At 36.6% G+C, this 21224-nt stretch overlaps 2 protein-coding genes across 2 annotated transcripts; both read right to left on the reverse strand.

Moving 5' to 3' along the window:
* Positions 1-5140: 5140 nt before the first annotated feature.
* Positions 5141-12420, reverse strand: LOC114826315 (uncharacterized). The gene is made up of 2 exons (XM_029106417.2): positions 12292-12420; positions 5141-5536 (listed from the first exon to the last, which is right to left on the reverse strand). Exons 1-2 carry the CDS (start codon positions 12418-12420, stop codon positions 5141-5143), a joined length of 525 nt encoding a protein of 174 aa, XP_028962250.2.
* Positions 11690-15213, reverse strand: LOC103445356 (cytochrome P450 736A117-like). Its single transcript, XM_008384353.4, has 2 exons — positions 14259-15213; positions 11690-14101 (listed from the first exon to the last, which is right to left on the reverse strand). The coding sequence occupies exons 1-2, from the start codon at positions 15192-15194 to the stop codon at positions 13490-13492; spliced, it is 1548 nt and encodes a 515-aa protein (XP_008382575.3). The 5' UTR covers positions 15195-15213; the 3' UTR covers positions 11690-13489.
* Between the last annotated feature and the right edge of the window lie 6011 nt (positions 15214-21224).

Here is a 21224-nt window from a genome sequence, read left to right on the forward strand (position 1 = left end):
TAGATATTTTTTCAAAGTTCAACTGTATAAATGGTGACTTTAATATAGGGATGACAATTTAACATATTAAATTCAATAATCGTTGATAACCGTCCGAATGTGGCAGATTTGGAGATGAAAATTTAGGTATTTTTTCGGATTTGAGAAAAACCCATGAAATATTATTTGATTATGGTGTTGAATATTTATAAGGGTCTCAATTTGTATCGATCCCTATATCTACTCTGATTATGATATAATATACTATAATATATAGTTTTATATTCACAAGTATTGAAATTATTTGATAGCTTGTTTAGCTTTATCCCATAATGGTTATGGTATTTGTTTTTATCATCCCTTTCCTTTTTTAATGGAACCAATTTGCCTTAATTTGCAATCATATTTGGCTTATCATGAACACCTCTAGAAGGTATTGTAATCTTTTGTATAATTTGGATGTTGTTATAAATAAACAAAAGTTAGAGAGATAACCTTTACTAGGGACAAAGCAAAGCAGGTGCAAAGTATCACACTGTTTAGTTTCTTAACTATAACACCAAATGATTGCAGGTAAACAGATGAGGGGAGAGATACTGATATTATTTCTTTCACTTCTTCCTTTGTTGTGTGTGTTGATCACACATGGAGTGCTCTTTATATAAACCACATCCATGAATGTTTACAAGAATGAATAATTGCCTTTTTTGGAGAATTTCATACAACAACAACAACACTATTGGCATTTGAAAATATAACTATTAGCATGTGAGCATACATTCTCACAATTTACAGCACTCCCCTTTGGATGCCCACATATCAACATCAGTTGCCTCGTTAAAACCTTGCTCGGAAAAACTCAGTGGGAAAAAACCTTAGTGAAGGAACAAGAGTTCAACTTTGCTTCGATTGTTGATATAGTGTTAAGTATGCTTATGTTGCCTTGTTAAAACCTTGATAGGAAAAACCCAGTGGGAAAAATCCTAGTCGAAGGAAAAAGAGTACGACAGGCATGTATCATGGATGCTCCCCCTAAAATGTATCTCCCCATGTTTCCGAATTCTTCAAATTTAACTTATTGGTAAGCCGACGTAATCTGATACCTTGCACTAGCTTCTGAAACATGCACTTTGGTAAAGATTTGGTGAATAGGTCTACCAAATTTTCATTGGAATGGATTTGTCTGAGTTCAAGAACTTTAGCCTTTTGAAGCTCATGTGCACTGAAAAACTTTGGAGATATGTGTTTAGTCTTATTGCCCTTGATGAATCCTTCCTTCATTTGGGCAACACAAGTTGCATTATCTTCATGAATGACAGTTATAGTGTCTATCTTTGAATGTAGATCACATGAATTCCGAATGTGATGGATCATTGATCTAACCAAGAACATTCACGACTTGCTTCATGTAAAGCAAGTATTTATGAGTGATTGGAAGATGTAGCAAATAATGTTTGCTTTGTTGGGCGCCATGAGATTGTCGTATCTCCATTATGAGCGGGCTTTATGCGGATCAAAGAGAAAACCAGCATCTGCATATCCAACAAGGATATGGTCATTTGTGGATTTCTCTGAGTAGAAGAGGCCCATGTCTGTTGTCCCACGAAGGTATCGTAGAACATCTTTAACTCCCTTCCAATGACGAATTGTTGGAGCAGAGCTATACCTTGCTAACAAGTTGACTGATAAAGCTATACATGGTTTAGTACATTGTGCTAAATACAATAAAGCACCTATTACACTCAAATATGGTACTTTTGGACTAAGGACTATTTCATCATTCTCTTTTGGACGAAACGGATCTTTCTTAATGTCTACAGAATGAACGACCATTGGCGTGCTGAGTGGATAAGCCTTGTCCATGCCAAATCGCTTCATGATTTTTTCAATGTAAGTTGATTGATGGACCAAAATTCCATTAGCACAATGCTCGATCTGCAGGCCGAGATAATATTTGGTTTTCCCAATGTCTTTCATTTCAAATTCATTTTTCAGATATTCAGCAGTTTTATTGAGCTCTTCAGGGGTTCCAACTAAGTTCATATCATCAACATATACTGCCACCATAGCGAATCTATAATTTGATTTATTAATGAACACACAAGGGCAATTGACATTGTTGGCATATCCTTCTTTGATCAAATACTCACTGAGACGATTATACCACATTCATCCAGATTATTTGAGCCCACATAATGGTTGCCTTAATTTGATTAAGAGCATACCTCGTGGTTTGTTGGTCGTTTCAGGCAACTTAAGTCCTTCGGGGACCTTCATATATATGTCAGTGTCTAATTCTCCGTATAAATACGCGGTGATGACATCCATAAGTCGCATGTCAAGTTTTTCTAAAACTACCAAACTTATTAAGTAACGGAACGTAATTGCGCTTTCTTGTGAATACCCATTTGTAACTCACAGGGTTTACACCAGGCGAGGTTTGGACTACCGGTCTAAAAACACTTCGCCTTTCCAGCGAATTTAATTCTGCCTGAATTGCAATTTTCCACTTAGGCCAATCTTGTCTCTGTTTTCATTCATCAACAAAGCGGGGCTTAATGTCTTCACTTAATATGATTTTAACGGCTACTGCAAATGCGAACATGTCGTCAATGATCATTTCATTTTGATCCCATAATTCATTAGTACATGCATAATTTATGGAGATTTTTTTGCTTTCATGTACTTCTGTCTCTTCAGGGACATATGTCTCATCAAGGACATTTTCTTTTTATGGAAGTACAAAATCATGGATTGTGGATTCTCCATTCACTTTCTTTTCCTGAACGATTTCATTTGGATTCAGCTATGCCCTCACATTTCTCTTTTGAGGGGCTTGATCTTTTGAACCTGGGGGTCTACCACGCTTCAGGTGTGCACATGATGAATCATTTGCTACCACTATATTTTGTTCAATAGGGACATCAATTCTTGCAGGCATATTTGCAGCTGGTATATGTAATTTTGTCACTTTTGTGGCATCATTAAATGCATTTGGCATTTGATTAGCAATACCTTGAAGATGAACGATCATTTTCACTTCATTTTCACATTGAGTGCTTCATGGATCAAAATGAGATAAGGTGAGGTATAACCCATGTCAACTCTTGCCGTTCTTCTAAAATGGTTTTTTCTCCCCCTAACGACTAGAATATTGTTTCATCAAAGTGACAATCCACAAAACGAGTTGTAAACATATCACCTATCAAGAGTTCCAAATATCTAATGATAAATGATGAATCAAAACCCATATAAATTCCCAGTCTGCATTGGGGTCCCATTTTAGTGCGATGTGACGGTGCAACATGCACATAAACAGCACAACTAAAAACTCGTAAATGTGAAATATTTGGCTAATTCCCTAACATGAGTTGTATTGATGAGTATTAGTTGTTAGTTATAAGTCTCAATCGAATCAATGATGCAGCATGTAAGATGGCATGTCCCCATGTAGAAACTGGCAGCTTTGTTTTCATAAGCAGAGTGGGAGCTATTGATTGAAGCCACTTGATAAATGCTTCTGCTAAACCATTTTGAGTACAGGCATGAAGAACAGGGTGATCAACATCAATGCCTAATGTCATACATTAATCATCAAAGATTTAAGGCGTAAATTTACCAGCGTTATCAAGTCGGATTGACTTAATAAGGTAATTTGGAAACTGTGCTCACAACTTAATTATCTGAGCAAGAAGTCTCGCAAAAGCTACATTTCAAGTAGACAAGAGGCAAACATGTGACCATCGGGTAGATGCATCAACTCCACAAGGTGGTTAAATAAGCCCACAAATATCCCCTTGAATTCTTTGCAAAAATGATGGGGATTCAGCATCAACCTTTCATTGTGATGGTCTAATAACAAACTTCCCTTGAGAGCAAGCACTGCAATGGTTATCATTTAAGATAGTAATGTGTTTGCTCAGTAATGGATGTCCATTAGAGTTGTTGATGATTCTACGCATCATGGTGGATCCTGGATGACCTAGACGGTCATGCGAAAGCATGTAAATCTTTGGATCAATGAACTTCTGGTTCATGACAATATGTGCTTCAATTGTCTTTATGTATGTATAATACAATCCACTCGATAAACCACGCAACTTCTCGAATGTACGCTTCTGGGTATCATTAGAGGTAATGCATAGATATTCCACATTTTTTGCACTTTTTGTTTCAATGTGGTATTCATTTAAACGTATGTCTTTAAAACTAAAAAAATTTCAAGTAGATTGAGTAGCATACAATGCATTTTATATGGATAATATCATTCCATTTGGTAACATGATCTAGGTTTTTCCTGAGCCTTCAATTACATCTGACTGGCCTGATATTATTGTTACTTTTACTTTTGCAAGTATCAAGTATGAGAAATATTTTCGATCTCGAAGTATTGTATATGTGGTTGGCCTGTTTGCAAGACAGATATCTCCGCCATTGATCTTGTTTTGAGAATAACCATAGTTTTTCTCCATGCTCTATGAATAAGGGAATCATTGTTAAAAGCAATTTATTCATAAAAGGAAATTGAAATGCCACTTTTATTGAATTGAATGCGAGTTTTGAACTAGAAGTTCATATAATAAGAGTACATCAAACAGAAATGATTCAATCGAACCGATACACTTCATTCCCTCTTTCCATAATGAAATCTAAGGTATCCAGGTGGGTTGTGTTTAATTGCCCTGATAAATCGAACATTGGATCAGGTATATCCATTGGTTTAGCCTGATCGAGAAAATTAGTTTCGACACCCTTCTTCTTAAGGGAGGCTTGATACAGGTCCACCAGATGTTTTAGGGTACAACAAGTATGCGCCCATTGCCCATCGCCACCAAAGTGTTATTCATATGAGCTTTTCCATTGTGGCAATTAGCATTTTTGAAGCTCGGGGCTGAATTATGCCTTGGACCCTGGTTGTAAAACTGGACACCATGATTCTTGCCTTTCCCGTTTCACCAGCTTCGCTTGTGACCACGTCCTCGTTTATTGCCACGAGAGGATGTGCTGTTCATTTCAAGGGAAGCAGCATTCACTTCTGTGAATGGTGTCGATCTAGTAGGTCGAGACTGATAATTTTTCATCAGAAGCTCATTGTTTTGTTCAGCCACAAGGAGCATCGATTCTGATTGTACTCCGTAAAACTTCGCTCTCTATATTGCTACTACAGGAGAACTTTGGAGGCATGAAATGTGTTGAAAGTATTTTCCAACATATCTTCCTCGGTGATGGTCTCCCCACAAAGTTTCATCTGGGAGCTAATTCTGAACATTGCAGAGTTGTACTCTGCAACCGACTTGAAATCCTGGATCCTCAAGTGTGTCCACTCATAACGAGCCCTTAGAAGGATCACTATTTTCTGATGATTGTATCTATTTCTCAATGCGTTCCAGAGGGCTAATGGATCTTTAACCGTTAAGTACTTGCTTTTCAGTCCTTCATCAAGGTGGTGATAGATAAAGATCATGGCCTTCGCCCGATCTTGAGAAGATGCATTGTTTTCCTCCTTAATGGTTTCTCCAAGATTCCCTGCCTCCAGATGGATCTTGGTATCCACTACCTAGGTAGGTAGTTCTTCCTAGTAATATTAGGCAACAAAATCAAGTTTTGTCAAGTTCGCAATTTTCTTTTCTGAAAGAAAAATGAGATGTGTAAGAACTTGCAATAATATGTATTCTGGAGGAATGTAGTGTTAGAACTTCTGGTTCTTACAAAAAAAAAATTCATTTTGATTTTCAGGCCAAAATGATAAGCGCTTGAAACTTCAAGCTTGAGATTTACATGATTAATGAGGAGGGCGATTGTATTGCACCACTCTCATTGAAACAATATAGCATAGGATGGGCAATATACTGCACCACTCAAGCAGCATGAAAATTTAAATATGCAGAGTAGAGTGGACGATTATACCGCACCATCTAAAATTGTAATGAAATTAAATAGCAGGAAAATTTAAATATGCAGAGCAGGGTGGACGATTATACCGCACTACCTAAAATTACAGTAAAATTAAATCTGCAGTTCAAGATGGGTGATGAAACCGCACCATCTTTGATCGCAGTAAAATTAACATAAATAAATAATGGTTTAGTAATCAAGAGCTACACCAAACAAGAAATAAAAAATATAAGTAATTGCTATATTGAGAACTAGGAGCAAGCAAGGTGCTAACAGATCTTCGCGAGGGTACATCAAACAAGTGAGGCAAAGGAGGAAGAAGAACAGTAAAATCCTTGGAGGAAGCATTTTTTTTTTCTGCAAAGGGAAATGAGAACTGGTTAGAGTTAGAGAGTCGTGCTGATAACGTGTTATAAATAGGCAAAAGTTAGAGAGATGACCTTTACTAGGGACATGAACAAAGCAGGTGCAAAGTATCACACTGTTTAGTTTCTTAACTATAACACCAAAGGATTGCAAGTAAAGAAAGGAGGGAAGGGATACTGATATTATTTATTTCACTTCGTTCTTTGTTGTGTGTTTTGATCACACATGGAGTGCTCTTTATATAGAGCCACATCCATGAATGTTTACAAGAATGAATGATTGCCTTTTTTGGAGAATTTCATACAACCATAACAACACTATTGGCATGTGAAAATATAACTATTAGCATGTAGGCATACATTCCCACAATTTACAATAGATGTGGATATTTAATGACGGAATTGATTTTTATTAAATTATAATGTGTGAGTTGAAAGAATAATTTTTTTGCATTGACTAAGATGGATATATGACCATTAACTGTTGGATAATCCATTGCCCGGTTGGTATGGTTATGGATAATTCCTGATTATTAATTTGCGATTATAGATATGATTAATTTCTATAGTTACGGGTATGAATATGGCATTTTAGTCCCCAAATCAAACCTTTGCCACCCCCTACTACTACCAAATACAGACCTACACATTTTCATAAATAGTTCCGAAATCAGTCCGAAACACCTATTTCGTAAAAATGTTGTGTGATGATTTTAATTTGTGTACTCCAACTCCAAGGGGCTTTAAGTTCCTCAACAGCTTCAGCAAATATACATGCCAATAAGGAGGAAAACACTCCAAATCACATAAAAATACATGTACAAGTAATCAACACGCTAGCCGAATAAACTCTAAAACGTCTTAACTCGTGTTTACAAGACTATCAAGAAATTAACGTGTGCATCGGGCGCACCAAAGACCATAACTTTACTTTTTTTTAAAAATTTTTTTTAATCACAAATTCAGTGCCTCCATGTTCATAAAATGTGTCATACATCCAACCCTGGTTCAGGGTACGAAACATACTGTTTTGAAACTCTTAATTGACTCAAAATTGAAAAACCAAATGCCGTGATTCTAGGACAAAACTAATCACCACATCACATCAGTTTTGGCAAAAGCTTAGGAACAACCTGCATCTCGCAATTGTTGCTTTAGGCTTTTAGGTGAACAAACAAGGCGGTGTAAATGAGTTTCAAGACGCTACTACTTACACATTTGTCGATACAAGACCAGAAATCAAAATATTGTCCAGTACAATGCTTGTCTGCGCTATCATCATCTTGGATCCTCTTAACGCATGCTTGTTGCATGAAATTGCCATTTTCACACACCCTTTGCAAACTAATTCAAATTATAGGGCCACAAATTTCCGAGTAGGTAAACCATTTTGGGAAAGACTTGTGTTTCCTTGTTCATCTCTGGCATGTAGCAGAGAATGCACAAAAGGTAGAAAACCACAAAATAATTACAGTGAAGAGTTTGACAGTTAATATTCTATATTTTATCTCTGGCTTGATACATTCCCTTTTAGCCAAATGGCTGACGTGATTGTTGGCAGATGATAAGTTTCCACTTGGGTAATCGATCTTTGATTCTTTTAATTTACGATTTTTTTCATTGAAAAACAATGGCGGAGGCAGAAACTTTTTTATGGGTGGGCAAGCTAAAAAAATTACCCTAAAATTATTATTATTATTATTATTTTGCTACATACATATTGTATGCAAAAATTTAAGTTTAACTTCTATATTTGTATACTTAAAATTTACTTGGCATAAACTCAACAAGCTTCACATTTGCAAACTGCAAAAATTACATCATCAAATTTACATATATTTAGATGCAAACACAAGAAGAAGATAAAAAGCTTGACATCTCAATTACAATCACACAACTAGCACAAATCAAAACAATGAAAGTAGATGTAAAAGCAATCTTAAAAAAATTGATTGAAACTAATATAAAGCTTGCTGAATGAAAACAGAATAATCTTGAACAAAACGGCATCACAATTTTCTTGATAAGTTTTATATTTCTAGTTGTGCTAAATACTCGCCGGGCTAGTTTCATTAAAGAATAATTTTTTTGGCAGTTTTTTTTATCTATTATATTAGACTATGCACTAAAATATACATAAATATGCCACAAACTCTCTCTAGGCTACAACCCACCGTAGCCTTTGGTGTGGCTACGCCATTGTTGAAAAATGCTTTTTTTCCTGCAAAACACCACCGATAGTGTGAATAGTGGTAAACTTGCCACTCAAAATAACCATTAGTTTTTTTTTTAATTTTTTTTTTTAATTTTTTTGAAATTTTTAATATCCACTTGGGCCTATATTGACACGTGACGACCAATTATTGTCCATGTGGATGCCACATCACCAGTTAATGGCTGAATTAACAGACAGCTGAACGGGTGTATGAGACTATCCCAAAATTAAGACTTGAGGTATAATTCTGAGATGAAAAAAACTTCACGTACCAAATGTTGAAAACCACGAAACTTTAGGGTAGTAAACTGAGATTTCTAAAATTAAATACCCATTATGAAGTGAGCTTATTTTGAGGGAATTGGGATGTGGTTGGCTGGCCCCAATGCATATTCTCGGTCCAAACGTAAGTTGTAAACCATTGCAAGGGTTACTAAACCAAATAGTAGTAATCACTTCTCTCAATCGAGGCATTCTCATCTGATTGTCGATTTGCTTCACCTATGTATGTGACGTTGACGCAGCACGAGCGTAGAATGATTACAAACGTAAATATTCAAGATCAAAGGTTTCTGGAATTCATCAAAGATTGGGACAAAATCAAAAGGTTGTTTGATTAGTAATTGAAAGATGACATTACAATAAAAGCCAACGGCTTAAATAACCTATTCAAAATGCCATGGGGATGTTAATGGGGCTTAGGGATTTGACGAACGAGTTTTGTTCAATATGCAAGTTCCTTATTAATTTGGCAGAAATCTGGGACTGAAGTTTGATTTGGGGAAGAATTTTGATTCACTCACGCCTCACCTGGTCACCCCCGCATGCAACTCTTTTGCTAGCTGGAAAGATTGATGTTTTTTTTTTTTTTTTTTCCTATAACTCTTTGCTTGAATTTTTTATGTGTTCATTTCAATTTCGATGAGCTCTTGACATTTTGTATGAATTCAGATGACATTCTATTTAGTTGCAAGGATGAAGGTAAAGGTTTAATTCTTGGTTTTCTGGGTGAGTTGAGAATTTGTGTTCAATATGATTCGACACCATTTTTGGTCTAATTCTCGATTTATTAGAGCAGCAATGACATTTCAAGGCATAGTCACACAACAAGCAGAAAAGAAAAAAAATCAAAACCGAACTGATTTCGATTTCGATTTCAATTTTGGTTCGGTTTCGATTTTGGCAAAAAACAAAACCGATTTGAATCGAATCTTAGCCCGTATTTGGACAGCCCAGAACCAGAAACCCAGCCCACTTCATCTTATTTTCAGCTAATTGTTTTAAAAGCCCAAATGAGCCTTAGACCGGTTTTATCCAAGTGGGTTAAGCCCAACTTTCTTTTCTTTGGTTATTCGGCCTGTGGGCCGTGCCTTGCATGGACTGAGGACTGTGTTTGTGTGTGGTGTGTATGTTATGTCGTGCGTGTGTGGGTGTGTACGTGTACGTGTGTGTGTGTGTGTGTGGTGCACGTGTGTGTCTTGTGCTGTGTGTGTATATGTGTATATAGGTGTGTGCATGCATGTGTGTGTGTGTGCAGGCGTGACTGTATGTATGTGTTGTGTGGGTTTGGGCTCAAGCCCAAACCACTCCCTTGGTTCCTAAACTACCAAAATCCAATAGGCCCTAACCTTATTTAATCTAAATCTAAACCTTAATCCGGATCCAAAACCAAGACCCATTTCCATTTCTTGAAATTCTATAGTTGGGTAGTTTGATAAATTGTACATTTTTGTGTTTAGGTGAAGTTGCTAGTGAGGATTTCCTTAATCCTTTTCCGCACAACTCTGCTGCTACGGAGTATCTGTGAGTGGACCCCTTCTAAAATTTGCATAATTTTATAGTTTATTTGCATAAATGAAATGCATGCCTTACGAGTTTATGAACTGATTTTTATGTTAAGCATGTTTATGAAATATGTTGTTTATCGTCTCGTTTTTTGTGATGAATTAATTATTAGCCTATATTGAGCTATAGTTTGATATATCGTATTTTCTATAAAAATCATGAACTGGTAAACTATCTGATGGATGACGATAGGATGCTAGAACATGTTTTAGAAACCTATCTTTATAGTATAGACAATTGATGACTTTATACTATGAAGTGGTTATTTATGAGAGGCGTAATTATTTGTGCATACCTAGTGGACACTATGCCGCCTAGGGCGATGATCTAGTGTTGGCAGTTAGGCCGGGAGAAATAATCCCTAGCTATGGGCTGAGGGACATGGAGCAGGCATTGGCCCGGGAGTTGGTAATCTCTGGCTACGGGCGTAGAGACCATGGTGCAGGCATAGGGCTGGAAGTTATATTTATTCAGTGATCTTACTGGCAGCACACCGCGCTTACGAGACGATTTGTGAGACGTTTGCTATCTTGATTTCCGCGATATGTCTTTTGAGATGTTTTATGGCATGCTAGAGTTTCAAAAAACCTATCACTTATTATGCTAGTAGTTTTTATTGTATATAAACCTAGGGGCTAGTATGTTCATAACTGTTTTCGTATTATGCATATATATATATATATATATATATATATATATATATATATAAACTTGGTCCACTAACTCTTGTTTTGCACCCCCTTTCAGGATTTAGAATCGAGACATACAATCCCAACATCAACGCTTTCGCATTGGCATATTCGAGTCCTCTCAGTGTAGGACCCACATCCATTTATTTATTAAAATTTACTTTAATTATTTTAGAACTTTAGTTAGTTGTATGCTCTGAACACGTTCCTAAATTATTAATTGATTGTATTTTAAATTCATAACCCTTATTTATTTCTTATTCTTAGTTTTTGTATCAATTAATGGCTTTCGTCACCTTCGAGTGTCGGCCAGCACGTGTCTATCCTGGTATTCGGGGAATATCAGGGTCGGGGCATGTCATAATTTCTTTCTTATGGCTTAAAGGCCCCTCCTGTGACCGATTTCTGGTTCTGCCACTAACTCAAATCTTACACCATTATTGTATGGCTTTCATTTTAATGTTTCCTTGAAATACCGTGTTCGTCTAGTTATTCTACTGAGACTTGATATCTTACAATTTTGGATTTGTCTCACATGAAGATGAACTTTGAAAGAAGACAGTTCGTAATTTCAGATTATTGAAACAAAATCTGGAGTGAACCCATAAATAAAAATAACAAATAAAAAAAATAATAAAACGCTGAACGTGATCTTTTAGTTGGTTAAAAGTCAGTCAGCTATGGCACAATATCATCATATATTACATTAAAACTTTGTTATTGATATCTAAACCAAGCATCATCTGACAAGCAACTAGAAGAATGATATCATGAGATACAGCACATATGATTTCTTTACTTCCACGAGTCACGAGTTAAACTAAGCTCTCCAAACCTAAATTTAATAATATAACAGAAAATATTAATAAATCGTCGTAAGTTTGCTGTTTATGATTTATGGTGTCATGCAAGCGTAAATCTGACTTAACTTGTGGAAATGATTATTTCCATCTGGCTCATTGGGTGGGATGTTAACTATGCTGGATGCCATTGAGATAGATGATGCCCTCCTAGCAAACTGTGCGAGATCACTGGAGACAGTGGTTTCGATCCGTTGGGATGAAGTTAGGCGTGTCCAAGAAACAAACCAAGATTGGGTTGCCAAACTTAGAAAAATGTGTACGTTGAAAGATAGAGATAGCTATATTTCCATATTCATGCTGCTGGACTAGGATTTCAGCGTACTCGACGGGTAGGAACTGGTTGATCTGAAATTGATTCATCTTAACACGAGTTGCTTATTTTTGTGACAACATAGTCGCAGCAGCCACCCAGAATGATGCTGAAGCTCTGGAGAAAGTACCAGAACTGCCTCTCTTTCCACCCAATCAAAACCCAAGTCATCAGATCCGGCGATCTCTGGGGCGTCGGCGACCTTTGACTGCCCGTGAAGCTCCAACAATGGCGGCATATCTGGTCTTGACACTGCCATCAGAGACTGGGTTCCAGCACGAGATTGCTAACGAGCCCTCCAATCACTTGTCTGCGACTCTTCGTCTGCAACGCCCCGACGCCAGGAAATTCCGACACGCGTTACTAACGGGCCTTTAGACCAAACCCAAAATTGAATTCGCTCCTTCCTCCTGCTCATTGAATCTTCCGAGTCGAGTGCGGGACTAAGAACAACCCGAGAGAGAGGAGAGACGGTGATGATGAGTTGCAGGTTCGACGGGAAGGATAAAATTAATAAAAAAATAAAATATCTTTTTATTAATTTCTTTATAAAAAATAATTTTTAATACCAATACTTTGAGCAATTTGTTTACGGGTGGCAATTGTAAGGATGACAAGGATCGAGCTGCATCAATGATGAAGATGCTGACATTTGTCAGTAGATTAGGGGGTAAGAGCTGAGAGATTTTTTAATGTGACTGATACACGGAGTGATACACCATGTGTCACTATACAAATGGTGGAATATGTATGTTAAAAAGTTAATAACTTAAAAATTACAATTTTCCACCATTTATATAAAAACACGGAATATAATGGTGTACCACTCATATTCCCGTCATAATGAATAATTTCTCGTAAGAGTTGTTAAGTTAGTTGTTTATTTTTTTTATATTATTATGAAGTTAGTTGTGTTTGTTGAGAGAGGAGTAAGCACTGTAACTAGTATAAAAGGCAAGATTACAGTTGTATTCATAATACAGTAAAAATATACAATAAGCATTTCTCATTTTTCTCTCAATATTCTGCAATCTCATTCCCTCCATTGATAACCTTCAAGCTCAGATCTCTGCATTCTCACAACAATCACTATTCACTAGGGCAATACTTGTCTTTGCTCAATTGTCTGGGCAATTATTGCCTTTGTGAGGTGGACTTTTGCTCAAACATGCTCCATTTACTGATAAACTTGTACAATAAGGCAATAATTGTCTTTGCCCAATTGTATGATCTAAGTGCAAAATATTTTACAGGCCCATACAAAGGGAACAACAATAAAGCATTATTTTATTAGTTCCCAACGCGCACGTCCATACAAACAGTATATTTCAGCAAGAATATGGAATAGCTACGACTTTAAGAGGATATTTTTTATGGACAGTCCCACCCGGGGATTCGGTCATGTCTAGGTCCTCACCTCTTGCCCCACCAGGCAATGCCCAATCAAACTTGTGCACTAAACTTGCCAAAACAATCTCTTTAACAGCCGCAGCAAACTGAATTCCGGGGCAACGCCGTCTGCCAGCCCCAAACGGAATTAATTCGTAGTCAGTCCCTTTATAATCTATGTCATTACTCAAGAACCTTTCCGGCTCGTACTCCTCTGGGTTGTTGTATGACTTGGGATCTCTTCCAATCTGCCATGCATTCACAATAACTTGCGTGTTGGCCTTAATGTCGTAACCGCTTATTTTAACATCTTGGCTTGTCATCCTGGGCACCAGTAGCGGAAGTGGAGGATGTAAGCGAAGAGTCTCCTTAATCACGGCCTTCAGGTAGTGCATTCCGACTAAATCATCCTCTGTTAAGTTTGTTTTGTTGCCGACTATTCCCCGTACCTCGTTCTGCAATTTTTTCATCACTCTGGGATGCCTTAAAAGCTCAGACATTGTCCACTCTAGGGCTGTAGATATCGTATCAGTGCCAGCCGTAAACAGATCCTGCAAGGTTATTCATTAACTTAATTATCCTAAACAACATATATTGATTGCTTATTCGTTATCATTTGGTAGAACTAGTTCAAAAAAATTTCGACCATAAAATCAATTTTTAGTGCTTTAGGTCGCGCACACAGCAGTAAGAGAGAATGTTCGCTACCATGGTAATAGCTTTGATGCAAACTCGATCAATAGGAATGGCAAGCACGTTTTCTTTCTGAAGGGAAAGCAAAACGTCCACAAGATCCTTTTCGTCCTCGTTCCTGACATGATCGCCATCCATATGCTCTTGAACAACGGTCTCTAAGAAGTCATCATATCGTTTAGCGAGATCGTCTTGTTTGGCATCCAAACCATTGAGACGTGAGAACCAAGAAAGCCATGGGATATAGTCACCAATATTGATGCGTGACATGATCTCAGTGAACTCCACGGAAAGCCCCTTAAACATCTTCCCATTTTCGCCACCATCGTTGTACTTGGTCCCGACTGTAATTCTACAGATAACATCATTAGTAAGTGTCAGAAAGATATCGCTTAAATTAAAAACTGACGATGTAGTTGATGTCGATTGCTTCATGATGTTGTTGATCATGGATTTGACTTCCTCTTCTCTCACAGCGCGAAAAGAGCGAACCTTTTTGCTGCTCAGAAGATTTAACACACATATGCTCTTGACCTGCCTCCAGTACTCGCCATATGGCGCCGATGCCACGTCTTTGAAGTCGTAGAGCAATTTCTTAAAGAAGGTGATCTTGGGTCTGTCGGAGAATGTGATGTCATGGGTCTTCATGACCTCGGAGGCAGACTCAGCCGACGAGACCACGAGGACTGGCATGCTTCCGAAATGGAGCATCATGAGAGACCCGTGGCGTTGAGCTAAAGCTCGAAGTGAGCGATGAGGGTACAACCCTAGTTGGTGAAGGTTTCCGATGACAGGCAACTTTCGCGGAGAAGGTGGCGATGAGTTTGGGGTGGAGGTGAATGACCATTTGTATATGAGGATGAGGAAAATGGCCACCAGCAAGAAATATTTGAAGGAAAATGGGTGCAATAAGCATAGGGTTTCAGTTATTAGTTTCATCAGCTCCACCATTTTCTTTTCTCTTAATCTCTTCTTCTTCTTCCGTGACCTGCAGACAATATATATAATATCGATCAGACCCTGGCTTTCCACGGAAGAGATTGGACAGCACATATCAAATCAAAAAATAATAATAAACTAACACTAAGTTTAAATAAAGGAAATAAACTTGAAATTTTGATAAAATTCAGAATTTATAAATTAACGTGCATCAATTCATTTGTTTGGATTCATAAACATAGAAAATTTAAAATTTTCACTTGGGAAAAAAACTTGGAATTTGAGACCTCAAATTCTCAAGTTTAAATTCCATGTAAATATGTGTCATTTCTGAATTTTCATGAGTGAGAGTTTAAAAATAACAAATTTCATTGTGTTGCAGTCCTATTAGATTAGAAATGTGATAGTGTAAATCCTATCATAATTGGGATATCCTTATGGGATTCTATCATATGTCTTAGACTATATATTATCATATTAGAGTTATAATCCTATTAGGATAAGGATTTAACCTTCCATATTACTATAAATAAAAGCACAATGGGGTGAGATAACACACACCTCACAATTACACATCTTTTTTCTTTCTCTTTGTGCCGCACCCCTCTCTCTATGTCCTTTATATGATTCAGTAAATTAGGCCTACAACACATTATCAGCACGCTCTTGACGTTGCCCTAAAAAAAGTTTGATCTTCAATCAGGAGAGTATTACGTTTTAATCATTCATTTTATGATTAAGTTATTCTTTTATTGAATTGATCTACATGTTATTGATTAATTTTTCTTTGTTGAATGTGATGCAACGCATTGGAGATGTAATTCCGACTTTCCAAGAAGGATCTTCTACAAATTCAAAGGCTTATTTGTTTTCTGCCAATCAGGTACGCTTAAAATAAAGTAAGATATTCGAAACGTCCACGAAGCATGAAAACATTCTCCATGATGCATGAACCCCCTACATTTATATTTACCTTCCGATATATATATATTCGACGAAAGTCCCCTTCTTCTGTGAATCAACTCTTCTTTTGTAGGGAGAGAATTGATAATTGAGATCCGGGAATCCCGCTCTCCATGTGCTGTGGACTGGAAAGGTGCAAAATGCATTGGGAATATCAGAACAGATTTCATTAATAAGTTTCTTTTGAAATTTATCAATTGTTTCTAACAAAGATTTATTTGTTAGCTGTTCTTCAATTCGTTTGTGATTAATTTCTTCCTTTAAGAAATTAATATGTTGTGACTTATTAGTGATAATACTAACAGTTTTTGAAATATTATTTTTCTGTAAATGTCTAAGTTTTTTTAGGTCTGTTTCCCGACATAACTCAAATGTGACCTTTTGTCCTAAGACATTGGTGGTAATCCTATTGTGATGTACCTTAAAAGGATATATGAATGCTAAAAAAGGAAGACCTAATATAACCGGGTCAGAAATATTTTTTATTAAAACAAATGGGGTTTTGAAACAAATGTCATTTTGACAAACATGCGCTTTTGATATTTCATATTTCAAATGCATTGGTGATTGATTAGCAGCACTAAGTATTTCTATGGATTTATGAAAATACTTGGTAGGTATTAACCCTTCTTGAATACAATTTAAGTCTACACCCGAATCAATTAAAGCTATGGTTTCTAAATGAAAATCTTCAATTATTATTTTGATTTTAGAATACCATTTCTGGATTCTTATCTTTTCTAAAAGGCTTAAGATTAAATTCTCAGTAGATTGAGAACCTGATTTTGAACTAGATGAAGAACTAGCAAGCTCTTCTTCATGAGAATTTACTAATAAATGTGTTTGGACTTTACTAAGTTGTGTTCGGACTTCTGTATTTTTAGACTTTAAAAGCCTAATTTCATCTTTGATTTTATTAATTTCCTGCTGGAGATCTTTGATGGTTATTTCTTTCTTAGTCTTATTAAACCTTTCTAAGGTTTTGCTAAGAGAAATTTTGGGAGTAGAATGAATTTGACTAGTGCCTGGTTGAAACTAATTTTTTTAGTTTCTTAAGATAGAAAGACTTAAGTTCTGGGTCATCAACTTTACTTATTAGTTGAAGTAGAAAATCTTCTTGTTCTTCTTGTTTATTAAGGACTGAAATTTTATTACTACAACAAGCATCAGTACATCCGACCTTGATGTTTGGAGATGAGCTATTGCTCATTGAGTGGTAATCAGAAGAGGATAATTCCAAATCATCTTCTGACTGACTATGGTCTGTATCTTTTAATTATAAAACCTGGATTAACTGATCCCAGTACCAAACCCCCTATATCAGACCAAAGAACTTAGTACCAAACCCGAACTCATCCCAAATAACAGATATAATTATTTTGATTACATTCAGGCATGGACCAATATTTTGTGAGTAAACTGACTCACAAGACCTTCTGGCAGGACCGTCAATATTGATCCCATTAAAATATTGTTCTATATTATCTAGGTTAACTAGACTGTTTTGGATAGCTACTGGCTTACTTTCATTAATCAAACACCAATCTGAAGGAGGACTGATATCTGACCACCTAATGGTCCTTGGTACTTTAATGTTTGCATTTTCTTGATTAGTTTGAATTAAAAGTGTATGATCTCTTGGACTTTTAGTTAAAGCCTGAAAGTTCATGTTTGTGCTAGTGACTTTGTAATAAACTTTGTAAATTAAGGCCAATGCTTGTGTTCCTTCAAGGACTTGATATCCCAAAGTCTTAATGTTTAATGTGAGTGCTTTCAACATATAAGGGTCTGAAAGACTTATGGTAAGATTTGGAAAACAATCAAAATGGATAGGTCCGTTATAGAGACTAGACTCAATCATACCAAGTATGCTATCACTAAAATTAGTGAATCTAGCATCTCGGAGACATAATAAAATGGAGGTATTAAGACCTTTCCTGGTTAATGGTTTTACAGCTATTTGTACTAAGCCTATATGAATATAGTTATCACTATCTTTCCTATGGGATTTGATTTGTTCTGAAGAAAACAATTGACAAGTCTCATGTTCTTTGCTAAGAGCATAAGCCTTTTCAACTGTCTTGACATGATGTTCACTTCTAAATGAGGCTACTGGCCATTTCTTTTTATAAATATTTTTACTAGATACTTTGGGGATGTTCCAATCTCCAAAATCTATACTATCATCAGTTTGAAAATCAAGTTTTTGTTCTTCATTGACAATATCAGGTATGGCGCCTAAACTGGACCTAGAGCTAGTGTTGACCATTGAATTAGATCTAAATAATCTACTCATAATTTTCACAAATCAAACAATCAAAATACAGAAAACTTAATATGGCTTGCCATCGTGCAAAAATTTGTTTGGATGCAATGTTTTGAATATCTTTTTGTAAAACATGTTTTGCAGATTTGCAATCGACTCGGACCAAAAATTTTCGATTTAATAAATCATCTTGAAATTAGTTTGTGTTGGATTCCAAACTCTTGAATGGAAACAAACAATTTGTTCAGGAGATTCGGAAGAAGTTTTTTGTTTGAGGATACCTCCATAACCTGCATCAGATGCATCAGTTTCAACTATTTTAAAAGAGTTGGGAGTTGGAATGCCAAGACAAGGCAATGTCTTAACATGAGTTTTAATCTGTTTGACAATAGAAGTATGAATGGTAGACCATGCTGGAGGATTATCTTTAAGACGATCAAACAATGGTTTACACTGTTGTCGAAGATGAGGATAGAATTCTGATACATAATTTAATGATCCAAGGAATCTTTGAAGTTGAGTTTTATCAGTAATCTGATCTGGGAATTTATCAGCAAATTGAATGACTCAATCTATAGGTTGCATGGTAGAATGATAGATATTATATCCTAAGCACCTAACATTGGTCTGAAACAGTTTAATTTTAGAAGCTGATACAACTAATCCATTGGACTTAATAATTCTAGCAAACAAATGCAAATGTTTCCAATGTTCATCTATTGACTTTGAATATATAAGCACATCATCAATATAAACAATCGAAAAATGGCTATATTGATTAATATATATATAGGCACACACACACACACGTTCATGCACTACGCAATTTTTGCTATGTGGAATTTGTGAGTCAAAGAATCAAAATAAAGTAGAGGCAATTTTAGGTTTTTTTCCAAACCCTAACCAAGAAAAAAAAAGAAAAAAAATGGAACCAAGTAACCCTTCTGGGCTATATATATATATATATACACACACACACACACAAGTTCATGCATTACGCAATTTTTGCTATGTGGAATTTGTGAGTCAAAGAATCAAAATAAAGTAGAAGCAATTTAAGGCTTTTTTCCAAACCCTAACCGAGAAAAAAAAAGAAAAAAAAGGGAACCAAGTAACCTTTCTGGGCTTGCTGTGCACGAGAACCAAGCCCACTAGTTGGGCCTTCATTCTTTGGTGGGCTTCGAGCCCTGATATCCTTTGGGTACCCTACAACTAAAACTTGATAAAAAAAAAGAAAAAGACGTTGGAGCCACGACTTGAAGCCATGCTCGCGCCAAGCCAAGTCGAGCCGCTCAGTTTCTAAGCCGACTCCAAAACCTAGACATATAACGCATACGACGTCGTTTTTGGCGTCGTCTTCTTTGTCGCACCTAACATCAACTCGCTTGCAGTTGAGCTCTGGCATTTCCTAGAAAGTTTAGGTCACCTACGACGACTGGAAGTTGTCCCTGACCTCGAAACCTTGATATTTACTTTGAAATCTCGATGCTGTTTTGGAGGCTCTCCGTGAATCTCACTGGTTTATGGAAAAACCACCGATGTCGAGAATCCATATGTTTCTGACAAATCCCAACTTGTTTTCCAGTCTGAAACCATCAAGATTGGGGCGGGGCCGTTAAGCTACTTCGGAGAAACCTACACTGCTAGGCCTTTTGTCAGGACACCCTAGGCCTTTTTTTTTTTCTTTTTTTTTCCTGGGCTTGTTATTCACTCTGCCCAAAAGCCTAACTGGGTTATTTTTCTTGTTCTTTACTCAGCCTTCTTCATAGCAGCTGGGTTAATAGCCAGAATGCTAATCGATTGTTTTGCAGCCATGTCCCCAAGGCCCATTAGGGTTGCAGCATTGCTGCAGAGCCTTGACCTGTGACTTTGCAACCAGCCTATACGAGATGGGCTGCGTCATTTTTTTCTTTTTTCAACCCGATGCCATATTTTGACATCCCGTGCTTCTTAACCATACTTAAATATTTTTGGGACATTATTTGGCTAACGCTAATTAAGTTATAATTCACTTGTCGCTTGGCCCGCCGCCAATTAAGGCTAATAATACCAGCATGTCATTATTTTGCTTCCACGATCGACCCCGTATGGTCTCAATCTATTAAATTAATTAAAAGTGATCAGCTGTCCATTAATTTGACAAGAACTCCAAAATTATTGGCCTGAAGCTCATTATTGGACATTAACGATTCAATAAATTTATTTTTCTTCTTTGAACCCTTGACATCATTTCGTAGTCTCGAAGCGCTCACACTTGAGTTTCCAAAGTAACTCAAATCCACTGCACTTAAATCAATACCTTGTATACTATGTTCTTGCAGGAACCTCTCTTTTATTAACTAAATGTTTATAAACTAAATTGAACATGTAGTTTTGAATTTAGTGCATTTGAAACCCAAAGTTTTCATAAAACAATACACCCATGGAAACTCGACGTTTTTCATGCAAACCATGTCTTAGAACTCGAATGTTCTAACTTTGATGCTTATGGATGTTTGTATTTCCCATAGCACTATTCACAATCTTGTTCCCTTCATTTAGTGGATTGTTAAATTGTAACAAATTCGATTTCCTTAATTTGGATGTTTCTAACAGAAACCACTTTTTGTGGGTACAAAATGTAAATCTCCACTTAACTATGAAGAAGCTGAGAAACCATTAAAGCCAACAATGGCAGAGAATAGCTAAATAAGCCTCTGCCATGATCTTTACTCGAAGACCTATGCCCGAAGCACTACAAACGGAAGTACCTCCCGAACGAGGATTCCATGGCAATTTGGCTTGCTCTTACTGACCATCTAATCATGAAAGAT

This window comes from Malus domestica, chromosome 08 (genome assembly GCF_042453785.1).
Source record: "Malus domestica chromosome 08, GDT2T_hap1".
Classification (NCBI taxonomy): domain Eukaryota; kingdom Viridiplantae; phylum Streptophyta; class Magnoliopsida; order Rosales; family Rosaceae; genus Malus; species Malus domestica.